Source organism: Armigeres subalbatus, chromosome 3 (assembly GCF_024139115.2).
Source record: "Armigeres subalbatus isolate Guangzhou_Male chromosome 3, GZ_Asu_2, whole genome shotgun sequence".
Classification (NCBI taxonomy): Eukaryota; Metazoa; Arthropoda; class Insecta; order Diptera; family Culicidae; genus Armigeres; species Armigeres subalbatus.
Window position 1 is genome coordinate 130,509,079 of NC_085141.1, and position 24,156 is coordinate 130,533,234.

Genomic DNA, 24,156 nt, shown 5'->3' on the forward strand with positions numbered 1-24,156 from the left:
ACCGGTTTCTTTGTCGCAATGGCAGCAGCTCTGGTCTTCGGGCGAGGCATCGCTAGCACAGCAAGGCACACACTGGTTATTGAGACGATCCAGATGCAGCGGGAAGGCGCAAGTCACGCACGAGTACTGCCCGGGACCGCTACAGGACCGACAACTGTCGTGACAGGTCTTACAGGTTTGCGTCGGTGGATCGTAGAACTGTGATCCGAGACACTCGATGCAGAGACCTCCGTCGAGCATGAAGTGCGACGGACAGGAAGTACAGGCCAGTGGGCCAGCAGCTGTAATAGGAATTGTCAGCTCACGGTTAGGCGCTTCAAATCAAATCAAATTCTCATAGAAAATCTTACCGTTACAGGTTTTGCAATAGTGATGGCACTTTTGGCAGCCGAATTTGGTCTTGAAGAAGCCCTCAGGGCACTCGGGATGACACTCGCCTCCAGCCAGTTGCCAATCCTCGGGACACGTCACGCACTGATCTCTACGGGGTCCACTGCACGTGTTGCAGCTGAGATAGCATTTGGCGCAGGTTCCACGATCGCTGTAGTACCTGTGTGAAAGAAATACGCAAAAAGATCGTTCAATAGGCTCCATTCATGCGATTAACGAAACTTACCCATCGGCACAGGTTGTCCGGCACTCTCCGCTCTGTAGCTGCAGGCCTTTCTGGCAAGAGGTGCAGTTCATGCGCGACACACATTGGGTACACGTGTGCAGACACTTGGCACAGACGCCGACCTCCATGTAGTAGCCTTCGTCGCACTCGTTGACGCAACGTTGGTTCTGCAGCAGCAATGGCGAGGCACAGGTTAGGCACTCGTGTTCGGTGGGACCGGTGCAAGTTTCGCACGTCGAGTGACACGTGTGGCAGTGGCCATTCTCGTAGTACTCCGCTGCAGGGTTGGAACAAGAACATAACCAAGAAAGTCGTGTTTAGATACGGTAGTCGTTCACCCGTGAATGTTAATGATGTTGATTGGAATATAAGAAAAAATTAAGTTTCACTAAAAACTCCCGTATTGGAACCGGCTGCACTAAAAATAACGTTATCGTCAAAATTCCACTATTGTTAGATTTTGTTATGGTACGACGAGATACATAAATATCCTAATCATAATGGATATGAATTATTAAGATCTGTACCAAACAAGCGATAATTTAAACAAATGTTCCAAAAAAATTGTCCTGATGGATTTTAACTGATAACTAGTCAGGGAGTTGCCAATATTGCACAATTAGATACGTCATTATGAGTCTCCAGTAATTGAAACTCGATAGGATTAAAAGTTGATCTGCAGATTCGACAGAAACCGGGGACGAAAAATGCCATAAAAATCCCAATCAAACATCGAGTAGGAGGGCATCGTTTCCCTCCCTCTACTTACATTCGTCACAGTTATTGCTCCCGTTGGCGATGCATTTGGACTTTTTGTTCATGGTCCAGCTGTCGCGACAGCCGGTACAGATGGAACCGCTGCTGCACGTCGAGCACCCAATCGGACAGGGCATGCACTCGTGCCGTTTTTTGTCCCCGAAGAATCCATCCGGACAGGCGTTGAGGCAACGTCCTTCGTGCGCGAACCGGCCGGCTCGGCACAGGATGCACTGCGATTCGGACGAACCATTGCACGTCATGCAGGACGGATGACAATCGGCACAACTGGAAGTAGAAGAGAGAAGTGGCGCAAAAAAGCGGATTAGTTCACGTGCTAACAATTCGGGGATTCATAATCGTAGTATGTGAGGTGAGTCTGTAAAGTATGACAATCTTCTTCTTCTTCTTCGTTGGCATTACATCCCCCACTGGGACATTGCCGCCTCGCAGCTTAGTGTTCATTAAGCACTTCCACAGTTATTAACTGCGAGGTTTCTAAGCCAAGTTACCATTTCTGCATTCGTATATCATGAGGCTAACACGATGATACTTTTTATGCCCAGGGAAGTCGAGACAATTTCCAATCCGAAAATTGCCTAGACCGGCACCGGGAATCGAACCCAGCCACCCTCAGCATGGTCTTGCTTTGTAGCCGCGCGTCTTACCGCACGGCTAAGGAGGGCCCTATGAGTATGACAATGCAATTGTTCAATTGTTATTGTAGTTATATAGAGAACCAACGATTATTATTATTACAATATTATTGTCAGTCGCTTTCATCACGTGACTTTAGTGATTTATTCTTATTATTTTCCTCAAGGTAAATATTTTAGTTTGCTGGATGCACTCGACTTTTTGGATTGGAATATTTTTCGGCTTTGTTGTCACTTCAGCAATAATTATGTTTTGTCTATTTCAGCCCTAGGCTTTGCCCAACGTTTTAAGGTGACTGATTACTTTGGTGGGTTTATTTTCTATTAATCACCCCTATTCTTATTTATGGATGACTGAAACTTTCGAAAGAATGCGATTTGATTGAAGCGTTTCCCCATTTGATAATGCTGGCGTATGCGAAAATGGGCATCAACTTTCATTTGAAAGCGCATTTGAACGTAAACAATAATATAAAGGAAGTGTCGTTTGGCTGAAAGACTTTCTTTCGATCAACGGCCATTTGGCGAAGGCCACTAGACCGAAACTTGTTTGGCTGAAATGTCGTTTAACCGAATGAACCATTAGACCCAAACCCCTCTTGCCAAAAGTCATATGGCCGGTCTAACTGGTCATTTGGCCAAAAAAGTCATTTTACAGAAAGGGTCATTTGACCTAAAGCCAAAAATGTCGATTGGCAAAATAAATCGTTCGGCCGAATAGGTCATCTGACCGAAAATTCCGTTTGGCTGAAAAGGTTATTTGGCAGAAAAGATCCTTTGGCCGCAAATGACATACAACTTCTTTGCGGGCATCACTGAAACGTGCAGTGCAACATAGTAGCCTGAATTTGTGTGTGCTCTTTCGCGCCACGAGCAGTAATGTTGCCTGTTGCTTAGGTATAGATTAAATTAAATGACTAATTATTGGAACGAATAATTAAGATGCGGTTTTCGCTGAGTGAAAGCTTTGGGGCTGTCCATAAACCACGTAGACTCTTGAGGGGGAGGGAGAGGTTTCAAAAAAGTCTACGATAGTCTACGAAGGGGGACAGGGGGGTATACCAAAAGTCTACACACTTAAAAGCCAGATTTGATTTCGGTAAAATCATTTAACGAATATCGTCAAAACATATTGTTTTACCGAAATATTTTAAAGTTAATTACCGAAAATCAGCTAGTTAAATGTACTACTGAAATTCGGCAGAATATTTTGCGATCATCGTCGGTAAACCATCCACTTTACCGATTTTCGGAGAAATAGATTTGTCAAACGTCAAAACGCCGCAAAAGCACGTGTTGAACAAAAAAACAAACAACTTGAATGGTTTTCCGACAACGGCTGCTAAAAATATCTCCAAATCTAAATTTACTTTTACTAAATTTACTATTACTTATTTGGGCTTAAATATTTGTTTTTTAGAACATACCATCAAAATGATTGAAAACGAATTTTCAATGATTTTCGTGACATGGAAGAGGTTTCCAGTTCGCCATCGTTGAAGCTCGTATTTTGTGTAAAAAAATATTTAATTTTTTTTATAAATACATTTAATGTTCATATTATTCATGAATAAATATTTTTTTTGATTTCCTGCTGCATTACGCTTTGGTTTTTTTTTATTATGTTTCATTAAAAAACCAACAAAAGAAAGCAATAATTTACAAGATTTCGGTAAAGCACTTTGCCGAACACTTCGGCAACCTATTGCCGAACAGCACGGCAAATTTTGACAGCTGGATGTTTTCACACATTTTACGACCAGTCGGTAATTCGAACTTTTACCGAGATTTTTACCGACATCTCAGCTGTTGGATTCTCGGTAATATATTTTGCCGGCCTCGGCGAAAAAAATGTACGTAGTGTGTACGTAGACTTTTTTATTTTTTTTTTAAACGATTCATACTTGTAACTTATAAGGGAAATTCTCCGAAATTTCCGCGAGAAACCCTTCAGAATATTCATTGGAGATTTTCTGGGAAGTTCCCGAATTTTTTTTTTATTTTAGAAATTCTTCGGAATTTTCGCGAGGAGTTCTTTGGACATATAAGCAAAATTATTCGAAATGCTCGTGGAAAATTCTTCGAAATTTTCTTCGGCTGTTCTAATGCAAATTCTTTGGAATTATCGATGGAAAATTTTCGGAATTCCTAAATAAATTATTGAAAACTTCCACGAGAAATTATTTGAATTTCCCATCAAAAACGGTTTGAGTTTCTACAAAAAAAAACCCCGATTAATCCACGTAGCGGCGATAGTGCCTTTCTCGTGCAAATGAAAAATTGTATTTTGTCCATAACTTTCGAGTCCATAGTCCGATCTGGCCAATTTTAAATAGGAAACAATGGAAGTACGTCTTATGGCAAGTGAATGGAAACTTGTTGCAAGCAAATCGGTTAAAGATAAGTGCCCGAAAAATGAGTGACATTTTGACGCGATCAGGCCGATACAAATATTAAAATTATTTTATGTCCTACAGCACTTGGAAAACACGAGTCCAAAATGGAAATAATGAAAAATTTGGAATTTTAATGGAAAATGATAGCAAAGAATGTTTAGAGAAAGCAAAGAATATTAATTTTTGTAATATATTTATCCAGTAGTGAACTTAGCACAAACGTTATATAATTTAAAAAATACTGAAACTTATTTTCGTAAAAAAATTCTTTTTGGGAAAGTTTTTGCTGATGGACTCTAAACTGTTGAATCCATAACACCAAAATTTTTAAAGTACGGCTAGAATTATAAGCTTTTGTTTAAGTTAAGGATGAATCTCAAATTGGTTGTACTGGGGCAATGGTCAGGTGTACTTTTGAAATCAGAGATGTGTTTTCTGAACATGGATGTTTTATGGAGGTTTGTAATTGCAGACTTCCCTATCTATAAGAAACTAGTTGACCCGGCAGACGTTGTCCTGCACAGTAGGCGAGAATGTGCGTTCCGAACTGCCCATGCAAAATTCGCATAGGAATCACAATTTTAGTTATTCACGGTTTGCTCAACTTTACTCGTAATTTTCGCGTTAGGAAATATCATATAAACCCGTCGGAAACTGTAACGGATGTTTCTGCTGAAGAAATGAAAAAAATCCATCCAGCCGTTTTCGAGTTATGCGGATACGAACACAGACCATTTCATTTTTATATATAAGAAAGATAGATAGGTGGAGTTTGAAGTAGAATCGGTGAAGCTCGTCATATCATGCTCACGTTCCTAAAATTATTGTAATGCCATGCTACTTGTTAGATATGGCCTACATAGATACGGCCTCGCATAAACTAGTAGAGAGGATGCAATGGACGTTGAACTTACGCATGCAAGAAATATGCGTATATCAGCTGCGGGGGTTTTCGTATAGTCGTAAGGAGGCCATTTCGGCTCATGCGCGGCGATTGTTGCCTGGGCGCTTCCCAATCCTATCACGATCTAAGATGTTTTATCAGGTGTCTAGTTGCAGATTTTGGTTTATCTTACTCCAAGGTACGATACAAGGAAAACAACCTTGCTTTTTGAGAGTTAGGGTAAGGGAGGTATTTTGGACCACTTTAGGAGATGGACAAACAATTTTTCGAATAAAAGTTAGATGTTGCAATAATTCTTGATCAATTCCCTACGGAACTAAAAGTGATGAATGCTAGGTAGGATTTGTAGGTAAAAATGTTTGTAAATCCACTGAGAGAACCAAAATATCAAAAATTCTGAAGATATGTAAGATTTAATTTTGGACCACCTGTTTTTATTTTGGACCACCTATTTAACATATTTTGGACCACTCGAATAATTTTGAATTGCTTGCAAAGTTATGTTACTATTAGATTAAATTAGTGATCCTTAGTATTTTTGATGTTTCATCCTTAAAGTCTTTGTTAAGCAATACATTTTTATAAGTACTCAAAAGCTTAGAACAATACCAATAGCTAAGGGTATTGAACTAATCAATTTCAAAGCAAAACAAACGTGCGGCCCATGGCCGTGATGTATGCACCTGGTCACTCCTACTCTGCCATATTTTTTATGTAGTTTACCGATCTGTTCCATTTGCGTCCTTGATAGTAGTGGGTTGCTCAGTTCTTCCTTGCTCGTAGAATCGTAGAACACGGAACTCTGTTCCATTGGCAAACAGCATGGGCGGAAAGCTCTAGCAAAGATTGGTTTTGTCATGGATCTTTCTTAACTATTTTGTATGGAAATAATGATAACAGTTACATGTTGGTTTATAGACATTTTCAAGGACTTACATCAATGAACGGTAATTTATAATTTCGGTATGAACGGTAATTTATTAATGGTTTGATACTAGCGAAATAAATGATTGATAAAAACGAAAGTTTTTATTATTATTATTATTTTCATTTAAGAGGCTTTCAGCTCTTGGCTGACTCACCTCTGGTAGCAAGAAAGAAAAAGTATATAAGATCTAGAACTTAAAAAGAAGTTATGTCGAAAATAGGTTCGGTCCAATGAAAAATGATCCTATTTTGGACATGCCTCAGAATACAGTTTTTAAACTTGGAATGTTTTGCTCCAGGTCTGAAACTGCTTCAATTAGGTTCTAATAGGTCAACAACATCATTCACATGTTTTAAATCTATGTACAAATAAACTTACAGCTTTTTAAAGTTGAATTCCATTTTACAATATCGTCTTGGTTTTGGTCTAATCTAGCCGGAATGGGTAAATACGTGAAAATATTCTTAATAATGGCTATATTTTATAAGAAACAAATGTAGGAGATACCATATGGATAGTTTCTTTTTGCAATAAAACTTAAATATTGCATGTTTTATTTAGTTTTGTGTGAAATAAATGCAAAATTCAGCTAGGTGGTCCAAAATATGAGCCCGGTCCAAAATACAGCCGTTACCCTACAGCTCCACTTGTTTTATAAAAACAAAACATTCTTCCCAACAAGTTCTAAAATAAATCTCTATTACTTAGCTAATCAAAGTTACACAATTCATAGGCTATACGGCACTAGGATTGGTTTCTTTCTCAGCACCCATGTACAGGTGGCATTCATTAAGTGAGATCCAATTCTCACATACTCACTCTTGTGTTCTGAGCACCCTTTAGGGTACATGGAGCCATCGTTAAGGATCTCCCTCCTTGTATTGAGCCCAAGTCTGATTCCCATAGACTTTGTTTATTTCTCTGTTAGGGTTTTGCCGCCAGGTGATCTTGGGTCTGCCTCTGCTGCGATGTCCTGCCGGATTCCAGCGCTTGCTTGCAGATTTCGTCTCTGCTCTTACGTTGCAGATTTCATGTTTGAGTTGAGTATTCGAAGTTTGGTGCATTGCCTGGACAGATTGGATCTCCATGTTCTATGCTGATCTTGGTACGCCGTCCGACGTTGGCTGGCTTTGGTTTCGACCTTCTCCACTGTTTGCCCGGCTATCGTGGAGTTGGAGTTTGTTGAGTGGGAGCATACGACCAGGTCATTCAGTTTACTCTACTTGGTAGAGCGCTGTGGCGTTAGTAGAGCAGTATCATCATCTCGTTGGAGGTAGACTGCTAGAGAGGTCCATGATTTCGTGGACTACGATGGGAAATAGCAACAGAGGTATAATACATGCACCCTTGTACTCACTCACGATTCCGTGGTCAATCAGTATCAAATGGAGGGACTCTTGAAATTAAATGACCTGCTCCAGCGTGATGCAAAGCGTGACAGATGGTTCTCAAATGATCGTCCGAGGCGGAATCCATAAAGCACATAAAGCACATAAAGCAGACAGATTCAGCTGTCATGTAAATTGATCGTCTCAGTGGTTTGTGAAAATTTTCAAAAATTGTCTGATGAGATGGGTGTCTGAAATTTAACGTGGACGGGCTTTAATGCTGCGACGCTCATTTATGCTGAGTGGGCTCAACGGGCTGACCGTTTGCTTTTTTGCCTCCCCCCAAACTTTGCAGTAACCGGACGATCGGAGGATTTCAATATCTTCCCAGTCAACACAAAGTCGTATATGATGCAACATAAGATGCTAAAGTGGAGGCGATATATATACATATTGTATGAGGAAGTATCTATATGGCCTCCACTTTAGCATCTAATGTGACATCATATATGATCTTGCGTTGACTGAGTTGACAGTCTGATATCAGCATATAGCGAAATTGGGATCGACATGGAACCACGCGATTTATCGAAATATTTGGAAACCATACCGGATTGATCCACGCACCAAAGTTCGAGTGTACCACTTGATCTTGAAACGTGTTGAGTATATAGGTAAAGATAACGCCATTGGCGTAACTAATGAAAAATTCTAGGGGGGGGCTAACTTTTATATTAAGTTTTAAATTTAACGCTCGAAACATTTCAAATGATGTTCATCGACGCTCAGCCCTGACATAAAAATTTAGTGATCCCGTAGGATGATATAAAAAATCAATACTCATCAAATATTTAGCAACAAATTAACTTACATTAACGAATTTAAGCATATTTTCATAAACCAAGTCATAAACTGTCTGATAAGCTGCACGAGTTGTCATCCAACACAGACCGCATCGTGCTTTCGTGCTGTGCGGTTCTTTCTCTCTTTGCGGAAGGAAGTTTTTAATACTACCCGAAGCTATTTTAATTTCAACAGTGCTTCTCAGCGCAATTTGTACCCACTGATCCCGTTACGATCTTTGCAAGGACCCGTGCCTTCGTTTTACGTTGGACCCGTTTGCGGAAGTAAAATTCCGACAAGCGGTGGTAATCCTGCAGGGACACCGTTCTGGGAAAAAACTTCTTAGAAGGTCACGTCTCCACGCTCAGCAATGAGTATTCATAAAAACAAGAGGAAGGGGGAGTCTTTGAATTCTCCACTTCCTTCTAAGAAACAAGGTTTCAAGACCGTCCTGCCAAAGCGCGGAAAAAATAGAAGGAAGCTGGAGAATTCAGATATTCCTTCAAACTCTAATGTCGGAAATAATTTTCTCCTATCGAACTGAGCAATCAGTTCGATTTGATTAATGACAAATTTTAGCCCAGGTGATTCGATTCATGCGAAAAAGCAAAGGATTCCGCCAATTGTGGTATCTGTTGCTGAGTTTTCTGGCTTCCGGAATGAGATTTTGAGTAACCTTCAGGGGATCAAGGTTTCATTTCAGATTGCTAGGAAGGGTGACTGCCGCGTTTTGCCGGGATCCTTTGACGATCGCAAACGTCTTCTTCAGTATTTAACTGAGAAGCGCCATAAATTCTTCACATACGACGACAAAACTGAGCGATTGTTCAAAGTCGTCTTGAAAGGTCTCCCCAGTGATGATAAATCACTGGATGAGATTAAATTGAAATTTCTCAATTACTTGGATTTTCACCAGTCCAAGTAATTAAGATGAAAAAGAAATCCCACTCTGGTACTTCCCAGAGGGGCATTTCTCAAGAATTTTATTTAGTTCATTTTAACAAAAGTGAACTAAATAATATGAAAAGTTTGGAAAAGGCCTGTATTATGTCTCATGTCCGTGTTACATGGGAACATTTCCGAAACCCCACCCAGTGCTGTAAGTGCCAAAAGTGGGGTCATGGAACCAAACATTGTCACATGGATGCTAAATGCATGATTTGTGGTGGAACCTCCCAAGCCAAGGACGCCTGTCCTGTGAGAGAAGATTCCATTAAATTTAATGTGCTAATGGTGGGGGCAATCATAAATCCAATTTCTGGGAATGCCCTTCACGCAAAAAAAGTTTTGAATTCCCGTGCAAAATTGATGACAAGAAATTCCAATAGGATCCCAGATTCGACGGGTAGAAATTTTTCAAACGCTCAAATTTCGAAACCGGTTACCGGTCGAGCAATTCATACCCACCACAATTCACAAACAAATTTTGCCGCTCGTCAACGGGTAGCAAGCACTTCAGTAAATTCCAATTTTTCCAATGTACCTACGTATGCAAACATCGCTGCTGGTAGACAAAATATCTCTTCTCAAAATGAGGTTTATACCCATGTCCCAACGGAAAATAATGGTCATGTTGCCGATTCAGGTAGCATGACTGCTTCCGATTTTGATTTTTTAACTGAACAATTGCATCACATGATTGATGCAATGTTCAAAACAAATACCATTCCTGAAGCTGTTCAGGTTGGTATAAAATACACACAAAAAATTGTTATCGGACTCCGTTTCAATGGATCCAAATAATTGTGTGAAAGTTCTAAATTGGAATGCCCGCTCTCTAAAGGGTAAGGAAGATGAATTATTCAACTTCCTTTCAGTTCATAATGTGCATATTGCCATTATAACTGAAACGTATTCAAAACCAGGACTCTCCATTAAAAGAAATCCAAACTATTTTATCTACAGAAATGATCGTCTTGACAGCGCCTGTGGTGGGGTCGCCATTGTCATTAATAGACGTATCAAACATAAATTATTTTCTTCGTTTGAAACCAAAGTTTTTGAAACCTTGGGAGTTTCTGTTGAAACAAATTTTGGACAATTTTCCTTCATTGCAGCCTACTTGCCTTTTCAATGCAATGGGCAGCAAAAGAATTTGTTGAAAGCTGATCTTCAAATTCTGACTCGCAACAAATCAAAATTCTTCGTAATTGGTGACTTCAATGCCAAACACCGTTCATGGAATAATGCTCAAAGCAATTCCAATGGTAAAATTTTATTTGAAGATTGTTCTGCGGGATATTATACTGTTCAATATCCCAATGGACCAACTTGTTTTTCTTCCAGTCGAAATCCTTCTACAATTGATTTAGTTTTAACGGATTCAAGTTAGATGTGTGGCCAATTGGTAACTCATGCTGACTTTGACTCTGATCATGTGACATTTGAAATCTCACAAGAAGCCATTTATAATCCAATCAGCTCTATTTTTAATTATCATAGAGCTGATTGGGATTTATATAAAACGTATATCGATAGGAATTTTGATGTTGATATTCCTCTCGATACCAAAAGTGATATTGATAATGCTCTCGTATCTTTGACAAATTTAATTGTCGAAGCCAGAGGCATTGCAATTCCTAAATGTGAAATTAAATTCAACTCCATTATTATTGACGACGATCTTCAGCTACTGATCCGTCTTAAAAATGTAAGGCGAAGGCAATACCAAAGAACTCGCGATCCCGCGTTGAAAGTTATTTGGCGAGATTTGCAAAATAAAATTAAAAAACGTTTTGCTATTCTGAGAAATGCCAACTTTGAGAATAATGTCTCAAAGTTGGATCCCAGTTCGAAACCCTTTTGGAAATTAACAAAAATTCTTAAAAAACCTCAAAATCCAATTCCAGCGCTTAAAGAGGGAAATAAAATTTTATTAACAAATGGCGAAAAGGCTCAAAAACTTGCTCAGCAGTTCGAGAGTGCCCATAATTTTAGTCTAGGTCTCACTAGTCCAATTGAGGATCAGGTTACACGGAGCTTCGAAGACATTCTCAATCAAGAGAATGTTTTTGACCCTTCGTTGGGAACTAATTTGGATGAAGTGAGATCTATTACTAGAAAATTTAAAAATATGAAAGCCCCGGGTGATGATGGTATTTTCTACATACTTATCAAAAAACTTCCTGAGAGCTCTTCATCCCTTTTGGTTAATTTATTTAACAAATGTTTTCAATTGGCATACTTCCCAGATAAATGGAAAAACGCCAAAGTTGTTCCTATTTTGAAGCCGGACAAAAATCCAGCTGAGGCTTTTAGTTATCGCCCAATCAGTTTGCTTTCTTCAATAAGCAAACTGTTTGAAAAGATTATTTTAAATAGAATGATGGTTCATATTAATGACAATTCTATTTTTGCTGATGAGCAATTTGGTTTTCGCCATGGGCATTCAACCACCCATCAGTTATTAAGAGTTACGAACTTAATTCGGCTCAACAAATCTGAAGGATATTCGACTGGAGTTGCTCTTCTTGATATAGAGAAAGCATTTGACAGTGTTTGGCATGAAGGTTTGATTGTAAAATTGATGAATTTTAATTTTCCTCTGTACATCATTAAACTGATCCGAAATTATTTATCAGATCGCTCACTGCAGGTAAACTATCAGAATACTAAATCTGATAGATTACCTGTAAGGGCTGGTGTCCCCCAAGGCAGCATACTGGGGCCCATATTGTATAACATTTTACTTCTGACTTACCTGATTTACCACCAGGGTGTCAAAAATCTTTGTTTGCAGATGACACAGGTCTCTCAGCCAAAGGGCGTAGCCTTCGTGTCATTTGTAGTAGATTGCAAAAAGTTTGGATATTTTCTCCACTTACTTGCAAAAATGGAAAATTTCCCCGAATGCTTCCAAAACTCAGCTTATAATTTTCCCACATAAGCCGAGAGCTTCTTATTTGAAACCTTCTAGCAGACATATTGTCACTATGAATGGGGTTCCAATTAATTGGTCTAGCGAAGCTAAATATTTAGGACTTCTGCTAGATCAAAAATTAACTTTTAAAAATCACATTGAAGGCCTTCAAGCCAAATGTAACAAATATATCAAGTGTCTATATCCACTTATAAACAGAAAATCAAAACTTTGTCTTAAGAACAAACTTTTGATTTACAAACAAATTTTTAGACCTGCCATGTTGTATGCTGTGCCAATATGGACTAGTTGCTGCAATACCAGAAAGAAGGCACTCCAGAGGATTCAAAATAAAATTTTGAAAATGATTCTGAAGTTGCCTCCGTGGTATAGTACCAATGAACTTCATAGAATTTCTAATATTGAGACATTGCAACAAATGTCCAACAAAATAATTTCCAATTTTAGACAAAAATCGTTGCAATCTTCTATTGCAACGATTAACTCCTGTACCCTGTACCCTTAGTATAAAATAGGTTAAGATTAGTTTAAGTTGAAAACATTGTAATTCCTACATGGTTCAATTCAACCAGAGGAAAAATTCAAACTGCCAGAGGCAATTGAAATGTATTAATAATAACTAAAAAGTAACATAGCAAATAAGGATGATAGTGTTAAGAAAACACGGAACACCTAGTCTAAGAGATGAATGCATGTATTAGATAATTAGCAAATAAAATTAGTAAAAAAAAAAAAAAAAAAAAAAAAATAAAAGTTGTCATCCAACTTCATTTTTTACGCCTACTGAGACATGTTCACTGGTTACACTGCTGCAGCGACAACAGCAGCTTTTAGAGAATCAGAATAAGTTTGCAAAGTATCTAAAATCCATCCGAAAGAATACCAAGATCTTTCTTATTTAACTGTTAGTTACCCCTCCTTGAAATCTAAGAAATTTGCCAATCACAAGAAGCCTACCGTGATAATTGAAATGCGCTGCATCTTTTAGAATTAGTTTTAGTTAGAAAGCTAAAGATCATACGCTTGCTCGATTTATATAATAAATACGCACAAAACTCTAAAAAAAACTTGAAAATCTTAGAGAATTAATCATTTGCTGATAGAGTCCGTTTCAAGATCAAGATTTGTTAGAACATCTACGGTCCTCTAAGCCAGTGGTGCTCAGCATTTTGGGCGTTTTTCCCCTTAATTTGCTTGTCACACAATAAACAAGAGCTTTCTTCTATCAAGTCAGTACTTGGACGAAAGCTTCCAAATATATCTGTCAGCTGAGGTTATTAAAAATAATATTGGTGTTGAAATCACTCCGTACGACTTGATCAAAGTAAAATTACACTGCGGCCCGCGGGCCTTTGTTTTGCTTTGATCGTTTCGTACGGAGTGAATTTAACACCAATATCCATTTTATTATCCTCAGCAGATAGATATATTTGAAAGCTTTCGACCAAGTGCTAATTTGTATGGTCAAAGCTCATTTTTATTGTGTGAGAAGCAAATTGAGGAAAAAAAACACCCAAAGTGCTGAGCACCACTGGTCTAAACAATAGTAAGGATTCTGTGCTATTTAAAACAAAGGCAACAAAGTCCAAAACTTCATGTTTACTCAATATCAAGACTAGTTCAATATTTTACTCGAAGTTTCTTTATTCAATCAAAATCTAAGAAATTTCAAATTTTTTAAAAGGATATCTGGCAGGAATGTAATATCCTAATAATATATCCTATAACAAAAAATATGTAAGCGAATAGATTCAACTTGCTGTAGTGTTTCGAAGAGAGGGATTGGATAATGAAGATAATTCATTCTCTGCTTCTGCTTCGTATAATCAGAGGACTAAATATGTGCAATACTTATGTAAAGTAACAAATTTTCTAGGGGGGGGGGGGCTAGCTAGATTCTAGGTGGGACTAAAGCCCCCCCCCCCCTAGCCCCCCTGTAGTTCCGCCAATGGATAACGCAGATGATGTTTAAAATTTACAATTCGGACGACCATTCAGCTGAATAGCGTATGCCGAGCAACAACCGATAACAATATGTAGATGTTCCGGAATATTGGTGGAAATGGGTAGGCCACATATTGCAAGGGAGCTTAGACAGAATATGTAAGCAAGAGTCCGCTTAATATGTATGACCTGATAGGACATAGAATATTCATGCCGATAGATATATATGCTGTTATTTTCATTTGAAATACTCTTGGTTACAAATCTATGGACTATAAATGACATATTTCGTACCAAGATAAAAACAGTGATGCACATGTGCAGAATTTAAAAAAAATAAAAGAGCAAAAAAAAATTTTTTTTTTCGCCCCCTCAATATTTTTGGAAAGTTGAAGGGGGGGGGGTGACATAAAATTAATTTAATATTTGTATCGGCCTTATTCCGTAAAAAAAAAGTATTTTGGCCATAACTTTCTATCTCATAGTCCGATATGGCCCATTTTCAATAGGAAACAATTGGATAGAAGTCTGCGTCGAATGCAGTTTGTTGCGAGGAAATCGGTTGAGGATAAGTGCCCGAAAAATGAGTGTCACTTTGGCTATATTTTGGTACGTGTGTGCGCACACACACACACATACACACAGAAATCACCTCAATTCGTCGAACTGAGTCGATCGGTATATAACACAAAAATTTGAACTGAAAATTCTCCATAATTTCCACCAAAAATTATTCAGAAAATTCTTTGGAATGCCCATGAGAATTATTTAAATTTTCTCAAGAAATTGCTCTAAATTTGCAAGAGAAATAAAAAAATAGCGTTGGAAACCATTCTAAATTTCCACGGGAAATATTTCGGAATGTCCGTTTAAACTTTGAATTACCTCGGGAAATAATTTTAAATTTTCACGGAAAATTACTCGAGGATTTTTAACCGGGCAACTTTTGGAATTTAGAAGAAAAACCTTGGGATTTCAATAGATGATTATTCAGCGGTATATTGCATGGAATTTTCAAGAAAAGCATCGGAATTATCACGGAGAGTTCTTTGGAGTATTTCAAGATATTCAATTGGGACATTTTACGAAATTTCCACACAAACTTATTGAAATGTAGACTTAACATTCTCGGAATTTCAACTCGAATTTTTTTCTAAATTCTGAAAATTCTTCGGTTTCTACAATTTTGAACCGACGTTGAGAATTATAGGTCAGATGCGTGACAGATTTTATCAATGGCGCGCCGATGCAAAAGTGACGTTCGTGTTTCACAAACAGTTCCAGTAGTGTCAGCAGCTGGTGAATTCGGAATTGGACGATATGGTGAGTTCGAGTTTCAATGTTCAAAAATCGACCATTTTAAATATTTGACTTTCGTTTGCGCCAGACATCCATTGGAAGTGGAATGTGTGAAGCGCAAGTGACGGTACAAATTATAATTGACGAATTTCACCGGCTCATCAACCTCCCCCTCGTACACAGTGTCTGGTTTCGGATCTCAAGGCAGTGACATTTTCTTAATCCTCGTTGCAAACACCACACGTGCGCTTCCGTGTATGTATGTGACTATTCCCATCAACTAAGTCGCTATTTTGAAACGCGGAACAAACTATAGGAAACTGGTCCAAGAGGTCTTGGGTGATGGCGCCGAGGTGAGGTCGTTGGGGCGGAAGTGACCTCCAGTGCAAACAACTGGACGAGGTCACAAACGCGAACGACGTCGTCTCCGTCGTCAGAGACCAATGCGCTTGAGGGGCGGTCCCTTTGGCACGCAGGTAGCGTACCTTACCTTAGGTTACCGGTCACGGAAGCCAAAAAAGTCATGGAGCGATGGAAGTTGAAGATCGGCTAGTCAGTATGCCCAGTAAGCAAACTCCAGCCACCTTCAGTGGACAGGTGCCATCGGTGTTTAGCGTCGGAACACAAGTCCTACGACTGTAAGGGCCCCAGACCGTAGCAACCTGTGTCGCCGTTGAATTGAGGAAGGGCACAAGGCGCAGGAATGCGATACGGCACCAAAGTGCCTCAGCTGCGCCAGTAAATAGCAAGCATGTAATTACGTTATGGGCGGACCTTCGTGTCCCACCGGAGAGACAAACAAGAGGAAGCTGTACAAGCTAAACAGCTGAATCTTAATCACTGTGCATCTGCAGAGTCGTAACATTTGCCAGTCCTGGTCTGGCAAAATACCCCAAGCAGCAAAACTTGTTTCACTACTGAACATTTCACTGTGTTGCAACTATTCGGAAAGAAACAATCTTTGCGTATGTGCCATGAAATATAACCATCTTTCAATCTAAAATGCGTAATGGGTGGAGCCTACGGAAACATACTTCGATTTCAGGAAAATTGCAATAATGTTGCAAAATACTACAGCGGAAAAAAAATAAATAAAAATATAAAACTGGATTCGATTTGGGGCCCGGTAAGACGCGCGACTACAAAGCAAGACCATGCTGCTTCAGCATGCCGAAGGAGTGTCGTAGTGCAGTATCGTTGAGTGGTCCCTACATACCGCGATTTACACACCTACATACCATTAATGTCCTCGAGGCATGGCAGTGTAGTGTTAGAGTGAGCATCCAAGGAAGTCTCAAATGGTGTGAGGGTCGGCATGTTGATTCACCATAAAAACTTTACGATTATGCAGTTTTGTACTCGGGTTTCCTATTACTTGATTGCACCACCACCGGAATAAATTGTGAGTTGTCAAAACGTTGAACGATGCTAAATCAAACATGAAGATACACTCAACTTATCTGTAACTTAATTTATTTTTATTATAAACAAACCATGTACCATGTTGAATTTAGGTGGCGGCCATGAAAGTGGTAATATCAATTAGGCAGTCCCTGTTCGTGAACCGATGGGCCCAGGATTTTTCAAAAATCGATCAAAGCTCCACCTCCTGGCCAACCTGAATCACATAAAAGTGGAGATGATTCTTGATTCATCCCAGCAGTCACAGATGTCGCTCCATGATCGGAGCAATTACTGATCGCAGTCGCATATCGCAGGAGGGGAAAATCTTTCATTTTTTTACGTGTATTCCAAGTGTCATTGCACCCTACAAACTTTTCGTAATATCTTTTAAAAATCCGTAGAAGTATTCAAAAATCCTTGGAAATTGCATTTTTTTTCTTGGAAATTCGATGCATTTTCTTCAGTGAAAATTTTGAAAACCTTCCAGTGGAAGCTCGCTTTGGAACACCATACAGTTTATTTCCGACTTATTCTTAGTACCAAAATGTCGCTCCGCACAGCCAATGTTGCTCCCTAGTTTGAGCATAATTCAATCGCACCAAAAGTTCAGTGCTGTGTTGAATCTTCGCTAGCTAAATGTTCCCGTATCCACATAGTGACACACGTGCCAGGAGGATGCCGGAGAGTTTATGTGTCACGAGTCAGGATGAGTGTGATAAATTGTCATAAAAATACGAAGAGACAGGTAATTTCGGCGCACTTTTCAGTTTCTGTTGGCATTCTCCAATGCCACTTCTAAAGTACCCCACCTACCATAAAGTTGTGGCAACTTTGTGATTCTGGAATCAAAATGGCACTGCAGACGGAAGGTAGAAGGTAGATGTAGTTGTAGTTGACATAGGTCATAGAATTTCAACTGACCATTTTGGGGAGAAATAATGGCTTTACAGTTTTTCAAAATCCAGTTTTATAAAACCAAGTGTCATATGGATTATTGCACTGGGAACAAAAGCAAATAAATGTTAGATGTGATCGAGCATGCTGCTACCCTACACACATGCATATGTGTGAGGGGCCGTCCACGAGCGGCAATGGTGCGGGAAAAGCGTGAAACATTTTATGGTTTTAAAAGTTTTGGCGTGAGTTGGCACTTGTAGCAGCGAATATTTAATTTTATTCCATATTTCATGTTTTTTTATGGCCGCTCCGTAAGCGAGCGCTGCTCTGGTCCTGGTGCTGAAGCCACGGTGGACGCCAGGGTAAATCGTCGTCTGCCGATGTCGTTATTTTAATGGAAATGCACTCGCGTGATTGGAGTGCCCAAATCTGCTGCCAGTCAGTGGTTCTGTCCAATTTTGAACCGTTTTCGTTTGTTGAGAGCGATTCCATGGAATGCCAATATACCATTTTTGCGAGCTGTGTGATGCGAAGCTTAACCTGAACGTGTTTCCAGAATTGTATTTCAGTTTTTAACATTGTATGAAAAAAAAGTATTGGCAATGAATTCAAATAGTTCGCTCAGTTCATTCATAGTTGGCTGATCTTTGCTGTAAATTATCGACTGAAGATGAATAAATGAATATGTGTTTAAATAAACATTGTTTTTTTTTTCATTTTATCAATAATACTTCATTCTATGCGTATTTTGCGTAAATTTTTTTGGTATTTTATCTTTTATGCACAACTAGTTCATACCAACTGCTGTTATCGAGGTCGTCGTTTCTGCTCGGGTTCGAATGAACCAAATTTTGGGTCATGAATGTATAAGTCAGCTTTTTAATGTCAAACATTTGAAAAACACTTAAATTCGATGGGGAATCTTATTTATGTGTATTTTTATGATGACTCATTCTGTATTCGAAGGTTATGGTGTTTCGACCTACAGAGTTTTGTATTTTGGCTAAATATATCATATGTCGTGGGGTTATCAAACTATATCTGTGAAATACAATCCCAATTCCATCATATAGCACCTGGACCTGCATTGGCCCATCGAATCCAGAGCAGCTGGGGGGCCGATGAATAGAAGAAGATTCAATTTCCTACCATCTCCAGTGAAACGCATCCAAATACCTAACCGACGTTGGGATGGGTTCGACCGACAACTTGGGTAATCGATTTCCGTTTCCTTCCGTTTGTGGCTCATCGTACAGCTCTCCCTAGAATGAAATGACTGTCCAGCTTCACATCTACCCGCCTTCTTCGCACGTCTACCAATTCATCCTGCCAAATGACATGACGGAATTCAATTATTGGACCACTTCGAAATAAACCAAATGCTTCAATCTAATGCAATATCGGCATGGCAATGGGTTCTGTTCGTCTCATTGCAGAATACGGGAGTGTACAGGACTCGTAACACAGTAATTTGGTACGCTCGGTAATCAGAATTGAGTGTTCCAACAGAGTTCTTTCCTTCCACTTCCAGGTTTGCATTAAAGCGCTTTCATTTGGGTGAGAGTGTAAAACTTTTATAAGTTTCTACTAGATTCACCCAGGACATAAATTTGTCAGCGAGAGTTTCGAACAATCCTTGCTTAACAACATAAAAGCAAACATAACAGAAATTATTTGCTAAAACTGTGCATTCATTAAATTTACTTCACATTCAACCTTTTCATTTGTTTCCCACAGCATATAATTTCATACGTACAATTATTCTGAATTTAAATTCATTTTGTTGGCACTATCTTTCAATACTTAAACCTTATTTAAATTGAGATGTTTACAGTTTATTTTTCATGTTGTCGAATTTCAATTATGGTTGCCGTGTACAATCCGCACAATATATAGTTCGAAGCTATTTATGTGTTATCGATGGTCGAACAATGAGGTGTAACTTGTTAAACATGGGAAAAGATGTCCGACTTATATTTATCACTCTTCGGATAGGCTGAGCAAAAGGCATTTCTAGCGATGTTAGCAAATGTGCTTGAACACTCTTTGGTCATAAAATAAATAATGTTTTAAATAATGTAAATGATGTTCGAATCAGGGTCAAATCTGGTTGTTTGATATGAGTGGTCTGATAAATCCTTTTTCAATATATTATTGAATAATTGAAAATTGGTAAAGAGATTTATTTAGAGCTTTTTAGTGAATATGTCATGAGACGAGTTAGTACAATCCCTCCTAATTCCACCACTTGATTGATATTTACAGATACATATTTCGAACGGATCTGGGTCATTTGGCATAAAGTCATATTGCATAAGGTCAGTTGGCATAATTTTGAGCTGTAACATAGGAGTGGGTCATTTGGCATAACGAATATTTGGCATTGTTTAGAACTGTGAAAAATAAAGAGTTATTTGATGTTTTTTTTTACGTAGATAAAGTAGATTTAGAATATGTTGTGATAAATTTAGAATGATGAAAGGCATTTTTCGGGAGAACGGACAAACGAATCGGTAGAATTTCTTCCGAGAAAGAGATCACACACCTCATTGGCTTATTTCAGGAAAACGGCGTCTTACATAAAAGAAATCTCAATTCCCGTTGCTTGATGCTGGACAGCAATTCGTACAAAACATTTTTGCTGCTATCATCATGTCACATTGTTTGTACTGGACAGAATGTTGCACAATATTATTTTGTGACAATTACAATATTGTAGACACATGCCATTCAGAGCAACAGGGACTATGTCCAAGGGCTTAACGACCCCTTCCCACGACCTCTACGAGTAAAGGGGGCCTGCGTAGGACGTGGTGGGGCTTGGCAGTGGGCTCAACAAAAAGGCGCATGTGTCCGCAAGCAGGCACTATCAAAGCCGATGCTGATGTGTGCCGATCAAAGCGCACAAAAGCCCAGGGAGTGCCAATTGGCACATCAGGATCAATGCCAGCGAGGTCCTGATTATGGCATTCTGGCCGCGTGTTAACGGACTTTGTCTTGGATATCGTAATATTGTGAAAGCGAGGGCTGGCAGTCTGACATTCTACTCTCTTAGTAGAGCCGGATGACACTGACTAGAAACGGCGAGTGGGCTAAAGGCTAGGCTGTCTTCTGTCCCCTAAAACCGTGGCGGGCCTTGTAGCACGCTGTCCAATCTTGCCACCAAGCTTTGCCTGCTGGCTAAGATGCGCTTTCCTGACTTGCGCTGATCTGGCTCTGAACACGTAAGTGTCAACCCTTGCATGGCGTCCCTGCATGCCGTAATGCATGCAAAGATAACCATGGGATCATTAAAAGCAACTACTTCAGTAGGTTCAACGGCAGCCACAAGGGGACCCATTTACAACGAGAGAAGTAAAATCAAATAATTCTGTTGACGATGTGTTAAGCATGGAGATGGTAGACCCCTTTGCCAATGGGGGTTTGGTGAGGTCTCCTCCCAGGGAGGTGGAGAGTGGACTGACGGAGGCTGCAACTAGCAGCACCGGAGTCTCAAACCGATGCCTTCTCCTTCTTTGGAGGAGCGACCATGGCCCAAGAGGCGATTGATTTCGCCTTGACGGCCAATGAAGAAAAGACTGCGCCTAACCCGAAACGGCTCAGGCAGAAATCTGGTGAAGGCGCTCAGAGCAACCATAACCATAAAGGCCAAACGTCGTCTGGACGGAGCAGATCGGGGTGCAGAGGAGCCCGAAGGGCGTCGACCCGAGAAGGTGACTTCTCGGCTCAAAAAGGCGAAAGGCACCAACCAGGCGCAAGTCGCCGGGCCGCAAGAGGGTACCAGCCAGCCTGTGCCATCGGCACAAGGGACCGAAAATCCCTGGCAGCTGGTCAGTAGGGCAAAGCGGAAGTCGAATGCATCTCGACCCGCAAAGAAAGCTAAGGACAGAGGCGAGGCCTTGTTGGTGAAAACTGATAAGGAAAAGTACGCTGAAGTCCTTAAATCGATACGGGCGGCCGAAAAGCTTTCGGCGCTGGGTCAGGACGTGCAAAGCGTCAGACGCACCAAGACCGGTGAAAAGATCTTGGTTCTGAAACGCGGAGCGCAGGCTAGTGGGACTGATTACAGGAAACTGACCCAACAGGTCTTGGATGACGACGCCGAGGTGAGGTCGTTGGGCGGAAGTGACCCTCGACAAGACCTCTGTACGCCTAAGAGGCGATCCCTTTGGCACGCAGGTAGCCTACCTTCGGTTACCGGTTGCGCAAGTCAGAAAGGTAATGGAGCGAGGGTCAGTATGCCCAGTGAGCAAACTCCAGATGCCTTCAGTGGACAGGTGCTATCGGTGCTTAGAGTTGGGACACAAGTCCTACAACTGTAAGGGCCCTGACCGTAACAACCTGTGCCGTAGTTGTGGTGAGAGAGGGCACAAGGCGCATGAATGCGATAAGGCATCAAAGTGCCTCTTCTGCGCCAGCAAAAAGCAAGCCTGTAACCACGTTATGGGTGGATCTTTGTATCTCATCGGAGAGAAAAATTAGAATAAGCCGTGCCAGTAACACAGCTGAATAAATCTTAATCAAACTAACCCAGCAGCTGCTGTAGCAGTCGGTCTCAGAGCCGAGGACCGATGTCGCCCTCCTGTCCGACCCGTTCAACGTCTTTGTCGATAACGGCAATTGGGTGGCGGACGGTTCTAAGATGCCGGCTATTTGCGCGACGGGGCGGTACCCGATCCATGAGGTACTACACACCTCTGCTGAGGGTGTCGCGATAGCCAAGATCAATGGTGTGTCTATTTAAGCCGCTATGCCACACCAAGGTGCCCATTAAAACAGTTCAATCAGCTGATTAATAGGCTATCGTCTGACCTAGTGGGTCGTTAGCTGGTCGTCATAGCAGGAGATTTTAACGCTTGGGCAGTGGAGCGGGGCAGCCGCTGCACCAATCGAAGGGGCCAAGCGTTACTAGAGGCGCTAGCGAAGCTCGACGCAGTGCTAGTCAATGATGGTTCCATTAGCACGTTCAGAAGGAACAAAGTCGAGCCGTGGATTGATGTAACGTTTGTCAGTCCTGGCCTGGCGCCAGACTTGGACTGGAAGTTGGACAAGGGTTACACCCATAGTGATCATCTAGCAATTCGCTTCAAGATCATCTAACCCTAGCAGTACAATTAAAACCGATTTGGTTGCAGCAACTTAAATATGTCTAAATTCGGATGCATATGAGTCACTGAAACTTTTGTGCAACATGTGTGTTGCTCGGGTATGGCGTGCAACATCCGAGGTCCGGGGATCTCTGTCAGGTGCGTGGGTGGAGAACCAATCACTTCGACAGCGAAGTTTTCACCGCGGAACGGGGACTAGAGGCCAACTCTGAAGGTCTAATCGGGGATGCGTTGGTAGCTGTCTTATCACGCGCGTGTGACGCCATCATGCCGAGGAAAGCCCTGCCGAGAAATGGTAGACGCCCTGTATACTGGTGGAGATTGCGGCCCTTCGATCAACCTCCCTCAAAGCTAGACGAAGGATGCAACGTGCCCCCATCGAAGATGAAAGAGCGGACCGCCGTAAAGTGTTTCAAGCTGCGAAACTGGCCATTAACAAGGCCATAAAGACCAGTAAGATAGCGTGTGTCAACAACATATGCGATGGAGCCAACGCAAATCCGTGTGGTGACGCCCACAGGATAGTGATGGCCAAGACCAAAGCTCTTCACCCCCCGAACGGTCCGCGGATAGGTTGACGAAGATTATCGAGGTGCTCTTCCAATATGGGTGCGGCCGAAATGGTGGCTCCGGTGACGAACGAAGAGTTACTCGCGGTGGCCAAATCCCTGGTAACGAACAAAGCTCCAAGGCCTGATGGAGTTCCGAACAGAGCTCTCAAGGCAGCATTCATAGCGAACTCGAACATGTTCGGGCTAGCTATGCAAAGATGCCTAGATGAGTGTAGATTCCCCGAAAAATGGAAGAGACAGAAACTAGTGTTGTTGTCGAAGGGCGGGAAGCCGCCGGGCGACCCATCGGCGTATAGACCAATCTGTCTTATAGATACGACAGGTAAGTTGCAGAGAGGATCATCCTCAACAGACTGACCCCGTACTCAGAGGGTACGGACGGCCTGTCAAGAAATCAGTTTGGTTTTCTTAAGGGTAAGTGCACGTTGGCCGCTATTAACTCGGTGGTAAAAATCGCTGAGATAGCGAACCAACAGAAACGGCGAGGTATTCGATACTGTGCGTTAGTGAAGAACGCAATTAACAGCGCAAGCTGGGATGCCATCGTGCTCTCGTTACACCGGCGTGGGCCTGTTCCGGATTTTGGAAAGCTATTTCCAGAACCGTGTACTATTATACGAGACCG

General features: G+C 40.9%; 1 protein-coding gene across 2 annotated transcripts in view; it reads right to left on the reverse strand.

Moving 5' to 3' along the window:
* Window positions 1-24,156, reverse strand: part of LOC134223622 (furin-like protease 2) — a 1,298,803-nt gene that overhangs the window by 26,420 nt on the left and 1,248,227 nt on the right. For both annotated transcript variants that reach the window (XM_062702810.1, XM_062702811.1), the window contains exons 11-14: window positions 1,386-1,660; window positions 617-893; window positions 351-550; window positions 3-281 (exon numbers count right to left, since the gene is read on the reverse strand). In XM_062702810.1, the coding sequence (XP_062558794.1) occupies window positions 3-281; window positions 351-550; window positions 617-893; window positions 1,386-1,660 (1,031 nt within the window). The remainder of the gene's footprint in view (window positions 1-2; window positions 282-350; window positions 551-616; window positions 894-1,385; window positions 1,661-24,156) is intronic.